The 12211-nt window shown below is 58.6% G+C and overlaps 1 protein-coding gene across 6 annotated transcripts; it reads left to right on the forward strand.

The window, feature by feature from the left end:
- Positions 1-529: 529 nt before the first annotated feature.
- On the forward strand, positions 530-11790 carry LOC102568719 (zinc finger protein 501-like). Of its 6 annotated transcripts, none has more exons than XM_059721228.1 (7): positions 530-570; positions 1405-1615; positions 2595-2767; positions 3264-3390; positions 7629-7745; positions 8975-9159; positions 9624-11790. In XM_059721228.1, exons 2-7 carry the CDS (start codon positions 1447-1449, stop codon positions 10983-10985), a joined length of 2133 nt encoding a protein of 710 aa, XP_059577211.1. In that variant the 5' UTR covers positions 530-570; positions 1405-1446; the 3' UTR covers positions 10986-11790. The 6 variants fall into 6 exon arrangements, with proteins under 6 accessions (XP_059577211.1, XP_059577210.1, XP_059577209.1 ...); XM_059721227.1 differs by having other exon boundaries at positions 533-593; XM_059721226.1 differs by lacking the exon at positions 530-570 and adding an exon at positions 679-903.
- The last annotated feature ends 421 nt before the right edge of the window (positions 11791-12211 follow it).

Below are 12211 nucleotides of genomic sequence, written 5' to 3' on the forward strand. Positions count from 1 at the left end.
GGTGGAGGGTCCCAGGGACGCGCCGCCGTATCGTGCTGTCGCGTCTGAACGAGGCGGCGCGCGGGGAAGGAGCGGCACTCCCTGCCTCGTGCGTCTGCGGCGGCCGAGGAGGTGCCGAGCGGAGCCGGCCGGGGCTGGTCTCCGTGGCCGTGACCTGGCAGCGTGGGCGCGGCGCAGCCCGGGAGACACCACGGGAAACCCGCCAGAGCCGACCCGGCGGGAGGCCGAGCCGAGCCGAGCCGAGCCGAGCCGGGCTGCCTCCTGTCGTGGCTGACCCCGTGCCGCGGCGCGCAGGGACATCGGGACGGGACGGGGCAGCAAAGGGTTACGGCGCGGGGGCGGGGCCAGCTGTAGGTGTCGTGACGTCGGGTGTGACGCGGCCGGGGCCGCGGAAGCGGGAGTTGCGGCCGGAGGTTTGCGGTCGGGTCCCAGGAGCCCCCGCGCGGGGCGGGGCGGGGCGGGGCGTCGGCGGGGCGGGAGGTGCAGCCCCGTGCGGGGGGGCGGGGGCTGTGTCGTGACGCTGCGGGGGGCGGGGCGGGGCAGGACGGGGCCGCCGGGCCTCCACAGCGGGTGCGGGCCGTGCGGGTCTGCTGGTGTGCGGGGCTGTCGGGACACGTGCGGGGACCGTGCCCCGTCGGGGGGAGGGGCAGCCCCGTGGGCCCACGTGCGGGGCACGGGGGGTGTGGGGGGAGCTGTCCCGGCGCTCCCACCGCGCGGGGCCGTCCGTGCCGTCCCCTTCCCCTTCCCCTTCCCCTTCCCCGCAGACCGCGCGCTGTGGGCAGGCGCCGCGCGTGAGCGAGAGCCCGGCCGCCGCGGGGGAGGCCTCTCCGGGGAGCCGCGTGTGCTGCTGCAGCCCGGGGCAGCCCCCGCGGCCTTCCCCTCGCAGCCGTGCCGCAGCCGCAGGTGTCGCTGGGAGCCGGGCGGGCGTGGCGGGCGTGCAGCCCCCTGCTCGGCCCAGCTCCCCGCGGAGCCCCCCCAGCTCGCAGCGGGGCACGACCTGCCCGGCCCAGAGACCTGGGGCCCCGTTTGCGGGGCCTGGGCTACGGGGAAGCCGCGGGGCCGCGGGAGGTTTGCAGCCGCCTGCCTGCCTGCCTGCCTGCGGGAGCTGCGTGTGCTCTGGCTGGAGCCCCAGCGCCGCAGCAAGGAGCAGGTGCTGGAGCTGGTGGTGCTGGAGCAGTGCCTGCCATCCTGCCCCGGGGATGAGATGCGGGGGCAGCACCGCCCTGGCGGAGGGGTTTATGGGGCTGGGGCACCACGAGACGCTCCGGGAGAAATGGTTTCCCTCTGATCGTGGATGCTGCTGTCCCCGTCCCCGTGCGATCGGGGGACGTCCCCCCTCCCCCCCCCCCCAGCCCCATCTCGCCCACATCCGGCTCCACGGTGACGCGCGGATCTCGTCCCCAGGTCGCGGTGAGGGTGAAGGGCGAGGAGGGGCCCTCCGACGAGATGCAGCCCCCGGGGGCCCTGCAGGACCCTGGTGATCCCCGGCGGGAGCAGCCCAGCACCCGTGGTGCGGACAGGCCTCTGGAGCAGTCAGGAGAGATGGAAACCCCAGGGTCTCGGGACAAGCCACCTCGCATTCCCAGAGAGGATCCCCCGTCCCTGCAGCACTCAGGTGAGGTCCAGCACGGAGCCGTCCATGTGGGTCCGGGTGCCCGAGTGTCTGTGCTGCGTGCAGGGAGCGAGGCTTGAACGTCCGCCCCTGCCCGTGATGGAGCTGCAATATGCGTAACCACGTGACTGGGCTGGGACAGACCTGATCCCTGGGGCGGGCAGCCCCCAGGCTGAGACCCTGATCTTTGCTTGCGCGGGCCCAGCGCAGAGAGGCTGCGTCTGGCTTGGGGCTTCTCATGCAGCTAGGGTAACAATTGATAACCTAATCTCTCATGCTCCTGTGAGTCCTCTGCACCCAATACATGACTGGTGCAGGTGCCATGGAAATGAAACTTCCCAGTGGCCTATGACTGATTAAGGTGCAGCTCGCCCAGGCCTGTGTGCTGCTGCAGACTCCCCTGACCCGGAGCAGACCTGGCAGCTGTCCGCAGACGAAAGCTGCTCAGGCTGGTGGCCCAGGCGAGGCTCGATCCCCGGGGCAGGGCGGGGGCGGTGGGTCTCCACTCTCCAGCAGCGTGAGCACCGTCCCTCGGTGCAGAAATCTCCCTTCCACAGCATGGTGGTGGGGTCAGTGCTCCATGGATCAGCGCTGCTTGTTCTCCTGGTGCCCCTGCAATCGTTTCACGGCCCAGGAGCAGACCGACTTTGCGTTTCCCCTCCCCTGCCCTTAGCATGTGGATCTGACACGGCCCCAGCATCCCTTGAGCTGCTTTCCCCAGGAGCGATGTCCCTGCAGGCTCTGTCGTGGTGCTGTGATCACCTCCCCACGCTGGGACAGAGTTACCGGGGCTCATCTCCAGCCTCATGCATGTGGAGGTGTGTTAGCAAGAGCTGCGGGATTCTGAGTCTTCCTTCTCCCCCCTCTTCCACACACTGTGGCCTCCGTCTCCTCAGTCCCAGGCCAGTGCAGGAGACTCGCAGGGCTTTCCCCGTGCCAGCAGCACCAGGGCTCACGTGTGCACTCCCTTCCCCACGCGCAGGTGCTGGGACCCTGCAGAGAGCTGAGCAGCAGCCTGCTGAGGAGGGGCCGGTGATCCTGGAGCTGCAGAGGACGTGCGCAGGGAGCCTGGAGGAGAGGAGCTCCCCGACCCCTGAGCCAGGCCAAGTGCAGAAGGGGCAGGGCAGGCCTCCAAAGCAGGAGGAGAGCTCGGAGGTGAGCAGGGCACCCGGTTCACTTGTGGTGGGGAGTACAGCTGGGGCAGAGCGCAGGAGGAGCCCGGGGTGCTGTAAGGAATTTGGGGAGCAGAGAGACCTGTAGAGCATGAAGGCTGCATTGACGGAGGCTGCAAACACCCCAAACTGCATTAGCTGGAGCTCCCTCCCGAGTGCGGATACCAGGGGTGCTGGCGCGGGCAGGCCGGGTTATAGCGCGTGCAGCCGGGCCTCCCTGCCTTTAGAAGTGCTGCCCAGGCTGCCCCAAAGTACCAAGCAAATAGATCGTGATGATCTGGGCTAAAGGCAGCACATGAACTCCTGTATCCGCAGCTGCATCCACGTCACATTTCAGCTGAAGACTGGGGAGTTGTGCCCCCTTACCTGTCATGGCTAAGATTGCAATTCGTGGTAGTACCCAGTGATTGCAGGCTGGGCTGTGGGGCCGGGGGCAGCTGGCCTAGGAGACACTGATGGTGCAATGCTTGTGCCTGCAGCTCCGGGAGGTGTTCGAGGACGTGGCTGTGTATTTCACACGGAAGGAGTGGGAGCTGCTGGACGATGAAGACAAGGTGCTTTACCGGGACCAGATGCTGAAGAATCACCAAGCCCTTGTTTCCCTGGGTAAAGCTCTGGGTCTTGCTTCCCCCCGGAGATATGTGAACTCTGCAGTTTTGCAGTCACCTCCCTGTTCCAACAGTCTCATCCTGATGAACTTTTGGCCGTAGGTTTAAATCCCCTTCCTCCCCACTGCCCTGTCAGTGATCAGCAGGGATTTTGGTTTTCCATTTCCCACAGAAAAATAGAGAAAACCATGGATTTACTATTTTTATCAGAGAAAACATGGATTTTCCCTTTTAGAAGAGAAACCCGTGGATTTCCCTCTTTTCAAAGAGTTCTGCAGGCTAGCAGAGTTCCAGCCTACAAGAGCTGTTTGTAAAAGGGGTGGGGAAACCCTCAACCTTGCGGGGAGGGGAAGGGAGGAGGGAAGGGCAAGGCCCAACACTCACACTTATTGGAGGGTGCTTCGGGCTCAGTCTTCTTGCTGGAGGCAAGTGGGACTTGGGGGTTGCAGGGCAGGGCTGGTGGGGGCGAAGCTGGGTAGGGGCTGAGGAAGCAGAGAGGTTTGCAGCCAGCCAGGCATTCCGGCTGGGGGGGGGTTTCAGCCTCCCTGCCCCCAGCCAGAGTGCTCAGCTGGCTGGAAACCCCTGCTGCAAACCTCCCCGCTCCTTCAGCCCCCAGCCAGCTTGGGCGCTCCCCAGTCAGGCACTCTGGCTGGGAGGGGGTTTCCAGCTGGCTGGGGGAGTGGCGGAGGTTTGCAGCTGCCCGAGCATTCTGGCCAGGAGCAGGCAGGCTGGAAACTCCGTCCTGGCTGACGTGCTCGGCCAGCTGCAAACCCTGGGTCACAAACGCTGTGCTCCCCGCCCTGCCGCCCTCCCCCAGGCTCTCCAGAGCACAGCGTGTGTGACAGGTGCAGCAGGGCACAGCGGAGCCATGCACAAAAGCTGCCTGCCGCTGCAGGTTCTGTGCTGCCCTAGCCACACTTCCTCTGCGTGCATGGGGGGAGTGCTCATCTGCCTGCCCCCACCTCCCCCCACAGATCTGGGGGGTGTGGGTCCCCCACTACCCCTCAGGAGTGCATGCTGCCACTGGGAGCTGGCCCTGCGCAAGCCTGCAGCAGGCAGGCAGCAGTGGGGGAGCCGGCTCCTGCTGTAGCAGCAGCTGCCTTCCATTGGGGGCACAGGACTGTGGACCTGGGTCCCTGGCCCCATAGCACTGGCAGCTGAGGGCCCCCTCCAGCAGGGCTGGGGGGCTGTGAGGGGGAAGTCAGGGACACCAGCAGGGCTGTGGGGGGCATTTAATTTTAACTACAGATTGAGGGATTTTTATCAGAGAATTCGTAATTTTTTTCCATGGAAAACCAGGATCCCTGGTGATCAGGCCTCCCTCACATTTTCAGACTGAGGTCTCCTCCTTCATTTGCTCCAGCCGCCTTCACCTGTCCCTTCCCCGTTCTTGTGACTCCTGGTTCTTCCACATGCAGCAGTTTCTTGGCAACACGATCTCCCTTTGCCTTCTCAGCATGTTCACACCAACTCCAGGTCATTGTGCACGAATGCACTAAGAGCTGTTCCCTGGGGGAGGATTCCGACTTCCTCCCTGTCTGGCCTAGCGAGTCCTCTCCAGACACATTTAACAATCCTAGCATGCTCCGTTCTGTGAGATCTAAATCCCCTTTCTCTTGTCATTATGACCCAGCAGAGGTTAACAGACTTACCAGCCTCTGCTGCTACAACAGGGGATGATGCATTTCCTCAACTGCTCCTCTAGTGACGTGTACACGAGATGTAACCCAAGTTTGTCTGCGAAGGGGTCCCTGGAAGCTCCTGTCCACATTCCTTCTGAGCATCTTTATCTCCATAGACCGGAGACGCTGGCTTTGCTGTATTTGCTCTCCAGCTCCCTCTGCAACTCTGAGAAGTTGTGCTCTTCCTAAAATCCCTTTATTGATCGGGTACCCATGATCAGGATAACAAGAAGTGGGCTAGCTGCAGGACCTAGTGAAAACCAGTTTTCATTCCCAGAGGATCTCTAATACAGGGGCTTGTACTGGCTTGTGCGCAGGGTTGTGGTACTGAGCCTTTAAGAGGTCAGTTTGCTTTTCTGATGCTTTCTTTCCCCTCCCTTCCCCCAGAGGAAGTGCTTCAGTGTTTTCTCTAGCTCAGCAAAGACCATATGGACCATTTCTATATCACGGCCTTTCACATGCTGTGAAACGTGTCTCTTTCTGCCTTCTTCTGTCCATATCCACAGCTTGGTGTTCAAGCCTGCAATACTTGCCAACCTCTGCGCTCCTCACCCCTCCTGGGGTGATCCTCCCAATGGATGGGATGATGGCCGAGTTGCAGCTACAGTTATTATGAGATCATCCTTTCCTGTCCCTGGTGATGATGACTTAGTCTGAGTCCCAGAAAAAAGTCTCATATTTATCCACTTCTCAAGGATGCTTTTCACTGCCATGACTCCCTTCACTCAGCTCATTTTCACTTCTTTTCCTGGAATTACACTGATAAGATAAGTGTTATCCATCAATCAGTGTGTCCAATATGTCTTCTTTTTGGTACCTTGCAAACAGTGAAAGCTTTGTTTTTGGTCCCCATGCATCATAGATTCATAGATGTTGGGGTCAGAAGGGACCTCAATAGATCATCGAGTCCGATCCCCTGCATAGGCAGGAAAGAGTGCTGGGTCTAGATGACCCCAGCTAGATGCATATCCAACCTCCTCTTGAAGACCCCCAGGGTAGGGGAGAGCACCACCTCCCTTGGGAGCCCGTTCCAGACCTTGGCCACTCGAACTGTGAAGAAGTTCTTCCTAATGTCCAGTCGAAATCTGCTCTCTGCTAGCTTGTGGCCATTGTTTCTTGTGACCCCCGGGGGCGCCTTGGTGAATAAATCCTCACCAATTCCCTTCTGTGCCCCCGTGATGAACTTATAGGCAGCCATAAGGTCGCCTCTCAACCTTCTCTTGCGGAGGCTGAAAAGGTCCAGTTTCTCTAGTCTCTCCTCGTAGGGCTTGGTCTGCAGGCCCTTGACCATACGAGTTGCCCTTCTCTGGACCCTCTCCAGGTTATCCGCATCCTTCTTGAAGTGCAGCGCCCAGAATTGCACGCAGTACTCCAACTGCGGTCTGACCAGCGCCTGATAGAGGGGAAGTATCACCTCCTTGGACCTATTCGTCATGCATCTGCTGATGCACGATAAAGTGCCATTGGCTTTTCTGATGGCTTCGTCACGCTGCCGGCTCATGTTCATCTTGGAGTCCACTAGGACTCCAAGATCCCTTTCCACTTCCGTGCCACCCAGCAGGTCATTCCCTAGGCTGTAGGTGTGCTGGACATTTTTCCTCCCTAGGTGCAGCACTTTGCATTTCTCCTTGTTGAACTGCATCCTGTTGTTTTCTGCCCACTTGTCCAACCTATCCAGGTCTGCCTGCAGCTGTTCCCTGCCCTCTGGCGTGTCCACTTCTCCCCATAGCTTTGTGTCATCTGCAAACTTGTACAGAGTACATTTCACTCCCTCGTCCAAGTCACTGATGAAGACATTAAAGAGTATCGGTCCAAGGACCGAGCCCTGCGGGACCCCACTGCCCACACCCTTCCAGGTCGAAACCGACCCATCCACCACGACTCTCTGGGTGCGACCCTCTAGCCAATTCGCCACTCACCGGACTGTATAGTCATCCAAGTCACAGCCTCTTAACTTGTTCACCAGTATGGGGTGGGATACCGCATCGAAGGCCTTCCTGGAGTCTAAGTATACGACATCCACCCCTCCTCCTGTGTCCAGGCGTTTCGTAACCTGGTCATAAAGAGAGACTAGATTAGTCAGGCATGATCTGCCTGCCATGAACCCGTGTTGGTTTCCCCTCAGCATAATTTGTCCTGCTGGGCTCTCACAAATGTGAGCCTTGATAATTTTTCCAAAGACTTTGCCAAGGATGGAGGTGAGACTAACTGGCCTATAGTTGCCTGGGTCCTCCTTCCTCCCCTTCTTTAAGATAGATCACTGCATCTCTACACATGTCCCTGGTGACTTTCCCAGTTTAATGCTCTTTCTAAATCAGGAGTGGTTGGTGCTTTGTTTCCTGTGACTGTTCCTCATCCACCTGGGTCACAAGGACTGTTATCTGTTGAAGGCTTCTCTCTGCAGTGCCCTCTCTTTCATCTTAAATGCCCATCCTCCCTTGTCCATCAAGGCCCTAGTAGACACCTTGAGTTCACTGGATCCATTCCCCAAATCCCACTTGAATCTTGTGTCCCATACACAGTCACAAATGCTCTTTAACCACTGCCAACACAGGATATCGAGGTCCCACACCTGACTTAATCTGCAACATCCAGCAGGAACAGGTGGAGCTCTGGGTCTGTGATGATGAGGACCGTGGGGAAATCTCAAGATGGGAGGACCTGCTGCCAGGTGAGTTGTGGCTGTTCCCCGCCCCCACCCAACACTATCAGTACAGCTCCATAGCCAGAGTGCGTGCAGGACCTGGAAGCCGCAGGCCTGCCCTGTGCTGCCATTGCAGGGTGCTGACCGTGATTCCAGGGGGTCATGACCCGCCCCCCGCAATGCCCTCCTGAGGTGTGCGCAGTGGCGGGAGCTGCCCTTCCCCCCCATGCCCCAGACAAGCCACGGCTCTGTCCCCCACCCTGCCCCAGGGGAGGCAGTGCGTGCCCCAGCCCCATTCCTGCCCTCACCACGTGTTTTGGGGGGCTGTTGATCTCCCCCCCACACCACTTCCCTCCCCTTCCACCACAACAGACTTACCAGCTCAATGCAGCTGTATATGAAATCGGATCGGTATTGGCCGATATGCCTCCTTAAAAAGTGACTATCGGTATCAGCCCACAAAATCTCTTATCAGTGCACCCTTAGAAAATGTGGGTGGGTACAGGGTGTGTCTGGAGGTGGGTATGGGTGGTTTGTGGGGATGTGTGTGTAGGTATGGGACTTGTGGGGGGCTATGGGGTGTGTGTGTGGTGTGTGCATGTAGCAGTAAATGGGGCTTCCCACGGGCTTGTGGCTGTGAGTATTGAGGGTTGTAGAGAAGGGTGTGGGAAGGTGTGGCCTTTGTCGTGTGTATGATTGTAGCGGGCGATGGTGTGGATGTGGGGTTTGTGTGGGAGGGTTTGAGGATATGTGGGGTGTGTGTGGGAGCCCCTTCGTGTGCCCAACCAAGCTAGTCAGCCCCTGCCCCCACCCCACAACAGCCCAGAGCCGGTACACCCTGGCTGTCCTGGGTCTGCTCTGCACTGCCACCTCTGCCCCACTGGGCAGGTTGGAGACGGCGGTGACACGGTGGAGACTCAGGGCAGCCCCACATGGGCTCTGGGCGGCTATACCTGGAAATACTGACAGCAGGAGGGGTTGCTTTTGTCCCACGTTGAGCAGCAGTTTCTCTCCTGTATTGCCATTGCTCAGCCCGGAGAGGCGAGCCTGGAGCTGGTGTAGAGCGCATGGGTACAGGGCTGCACGCCCTACACCTGCCACTATGGCTTGGCTGGTAGCAGCCAGAAGAAGCTGCCAACTGGACTACCTAGGAACGCAGACCAGCTGTGGAGCCATGCCAAGGAACCTGAACCTAGCACTGTCTGTCCATTGCCAGCAGGGTAGGGACTAATCTGGAGTTTCACTTCCCCATGCAGGAGGTGCCTGGCCACTGAGCAGAGCTGAGGAGCAGCCTCCTGCGGAAGGGTCTGCAGACCTGGAGCCAGCACAGGTTTCCCCAGGGAGTTTGGGTGACATGGACTCCCTGAGACCTGAGAAGAAGCCATGGCACGAAAGTCAGGGGAGGTCCCAAAAGCAGAAGGAGAATGTAGCCATGAACCAGGTACCATCTCCAGTTGGGCATGAGGGTGGAGAAGGGGCAGAACCTAGAAAGATCCCCGGGTGCAGAGACGAATTTGTGGTGCAGGTTCCCTGGGTGCAGGAAAGAGCTGAGAGACCTAAAGAGCCACTGGAAAGATACATTGCATGCAGGCTAAGGCAGTAGGGAGGGCCGCAGAGGTAAGCGAGAGCTCACTGCTATCAGTCCTGGCTCTTCACAAGATAATGTATACTGGGGAGAAGTCCCATGTATGGACCAAGTGTGGGAAGAGCTTCACCTGCCTCTGCCCTGGTTGCTCACTGCCAGATGCATTCTTGGGAGCTACCCTACTGCTTTGCCAAATGGGGAAAGAGCTTTGTGTGCCTCATAGACCTGGTCAAGCAGCTACATATGCAGACAGGGAAGCATCAGGCACAGCTGTGTCACGAGTGGCAAGAGCTTCACCCATTTTTTTCTCCCCGTCTCAGGACTGGTGCATCCACCTAGGGAGGAAGACACACCACTGCACTGAGTGCAGGAAGAACTTCATCTGCTTGCAAGACCTGTCCCAGCATGAGTGTGTGTGGCACCACTGCACCAAGTGTGGGAAAAGATTCAGGAAGCTCTCCAAACTGGCAAGGCACTGGTGCATGCACACAAGGGAGAAGCTACATCAGTGCTCAGAGTGTGGGAAGAGCTTCACTCAGTCCTATAGCCTGGCTCAGCACCAGCGTATCCACACAGGGGAGAAGCGACATCAGTGCTCGGAGTGTGGGAAGAGCTTCACTCACTCCTACAGCCTGGCTCAGCACCGGCGTATCCACACGGGGGAGAAGCCATATCAGTGCTCGGAGTGTGGAAAGAGCTTCAGTCAGTCCTCTAGTCTGGCTCAGCACCAGCGTATCCACACAGGGGAGAAGCCACATCAGTGCTCAGTGTGTGGGAAGAGCTTCACTCACTCGTCTAGGCTGACTCGGCACCAGCGTATCCACACAGGGGAGAAGCCACATCAGTGCTCAGAGTGTGGGAAGAGTTTTGCTAACTACTCCAGCCTGGCTCAGCACCAGCGTATCCACACAGGGGAGAAACCATATCAGTGCTCAGAGTGTGGGAAGAGCTTCACCGAGTCCTCCAGCCTGGTCCAGCACCAGCGTATCCACACAGGGGAAAAGCCACATCAGTGCTCAGAGTGTGGGAAGAGCTTCACACTTTCCTCCAGCCTAGCCCGGCACCAGCGTATCCACACAGGGGAGAAGCCCCATCAGTGCTCAGAGTGTGGGAAGAGCTTCACTCAGTCCTCCAGTCTGGCTCAGCACCAGCGTATCCACACAGGGGAGAAGCCCCATCAGTGCTCAGAGTGTGGGAAAAGTTTCACTCAGTCCTGTAGCCTGGCTCAGCACCAGCGTATCCACACAGGGGAGAAGCCACATAAGTGCTCAGAGTGTGGGAAGAGCTTCACTTACTCCTTCAACCTGGCTCAGCACCAGCTGATCCACACAGGGGAGAAGCCATATGAATGCTCAGAGTGTGGGAAGAGCTTCACTCACTCCTCCAGCCGGGCTCGACACCAACTTATCCACACGAGGGAGAAGTCATATCATTGCTCCGAGTGTGGGAAGAGCTTCACCCTATCTTCTGCCCTGGTCCGGCACCAGCTGATACACACAGGGGAGAAGCCACATCAGTGCTCAGAGTGTGGGAAGAGCTTCACCCAGTCCTCCCACCTGTCTCGACACCAACTCATCCACACACAGAAGAAACTGTATCCGTGCTTGGAGTGCGGGGAGTGCTTCCTCCACTCCTTGCAACTGGCTCAGCACCAATGTATCTGTATCCAGGGATGTCCATAATTCTGCAAGCAATGCAGGAATGGTTTGGGGATGTATACCAGCTCAGCACCCACTGGTGTTTGCATTCAAGAAGCAGTCTCATGCTGGTGGACTGCAGCAACAGTTTAGCCTCCGTTCAGCCCTTCTAGGCCACTGGAAAACCGAATGGACACAAAGGCTGGTCTCCCAACCTTGATGCAGGTGAAGGGTTATAAGGAAACACCTCAGGCGGAGGCCAGGACGGATCCTGGGGGATCTGTGAGATGATCCTTGCATCAGCCTTGGAGCCTGTGCCATCCCCATCATTTTCTAAAACAGCCAGTGCTCCCAGAGGGAGAAGAAGCGTCTTCACCATAGGTGCCTTCCCCAAGACAGCTGGCTCCGTATGACACCCAGGGACTGTGTTTGGCAGACTCCCACTCTGACGTCCCTGCTGGCCCCAGGGTTCTTGTGCTGAAGCTGCAGAGTTGCAGGAAGGAGAACGTATATTCCTGGGGAAGGATTCCCTGCTTTCCACTCTGACCAAACCTTTGCTCCCCAGCACATCACCCCTCTCCCAGGCCTGCACATGGCCATTGTGGTCTGCAAGAAACTACTGCTGCCACCCCGTGGGCCAAGTTCAGCCGGTTCTGCTGCTCAGCCCCTCATCAAAACTTAGCACCACCAGGTGCTAGCTGCCCCCCGGACTTCCTTTCCACCATGATATTCTCTGTAGCAGGTTCCTTGGTCATCAAGCCCCACAACGTAACATGATACCCCTGTGGTTGGTCTCTGTCCTCTCAAGAGCTGTGAAATGCAATTATAAGGGTAAAGGAAGTGCAGCCTGTGATATGTCCTGCCTCTTCTGTGGAAGGGTTGGGAAAGAATGAAGGGATCCTCTGGGTGAAATGCATCAAGTTGTAATCTCCCTTTGGGCATACTGAGGCCTCCCTCCTAGTGCGGAAGCCATTTGGCTCCATGAGTGTCCTTTAGGAGCCACTCCAAGAGGTTAATCACCCATCCTGCAGAAAAGGGCCTGGGTGTTAAAGTGGGCACTAAGGTGACTGAGCCAGCAGTGTGCCCTTGTTGCCAAGAAGGCTAAGGGCATACTGGGCTGCACTGGGAGCTGTACTGCCAGTAGTTCAAGGGAAATTACTCTTCCCCTCTATTTGGCACTGGGGCGGCCACATCTGGAGGCCTGTGTCCAGCTGTGGGCCCCCACTGCAGAAAGGGTGTGGACATGGGAGAGTCCAGCAGAGGGCAACAAA

Source organism: Alligator mississippiensis, chromosome 2 (genome assembly GCF_030867095.1).
Source record: "Alligator mississippiensis isolate rAllMis1 chromosome 2, rAllMis1, whole genome shotgun sequence".
Taxonomy (NCBI): Eukaryota; Metazoa; Chordata; order Crocodylia; family Alligatoridae; genus Alligator; species Alligator mississippiensis.

What these genes read in the sequence shown, in the direction of transcription:
- LOC102568719 (XM_059721228.1), top strand. Translation starts at nt 1,447, where the DNA reads ATGCAGCCCCCGGGGGCCCTGCAGGACCCTGGTGATCCCCGGCGGGAG. An exon ending in CCCGTCCCTGCAGCACTCAG is followed by an intron (nt 1,616 to 2,594) that starts GTGAGGTCCAGC and finishes CCCCACGCGCAG; the next exon opens with GTGCTGGGACCCTGCAGAGA. An exon ending in AGAATGTAGCCATGAACCAG is followed by an intron (nt 9,160 to 9,623) that starts GTACCATCTCCA and finishes TCCCCGTCTCAG; the next exon opens with GACTGGTGCATCCACCTAGG.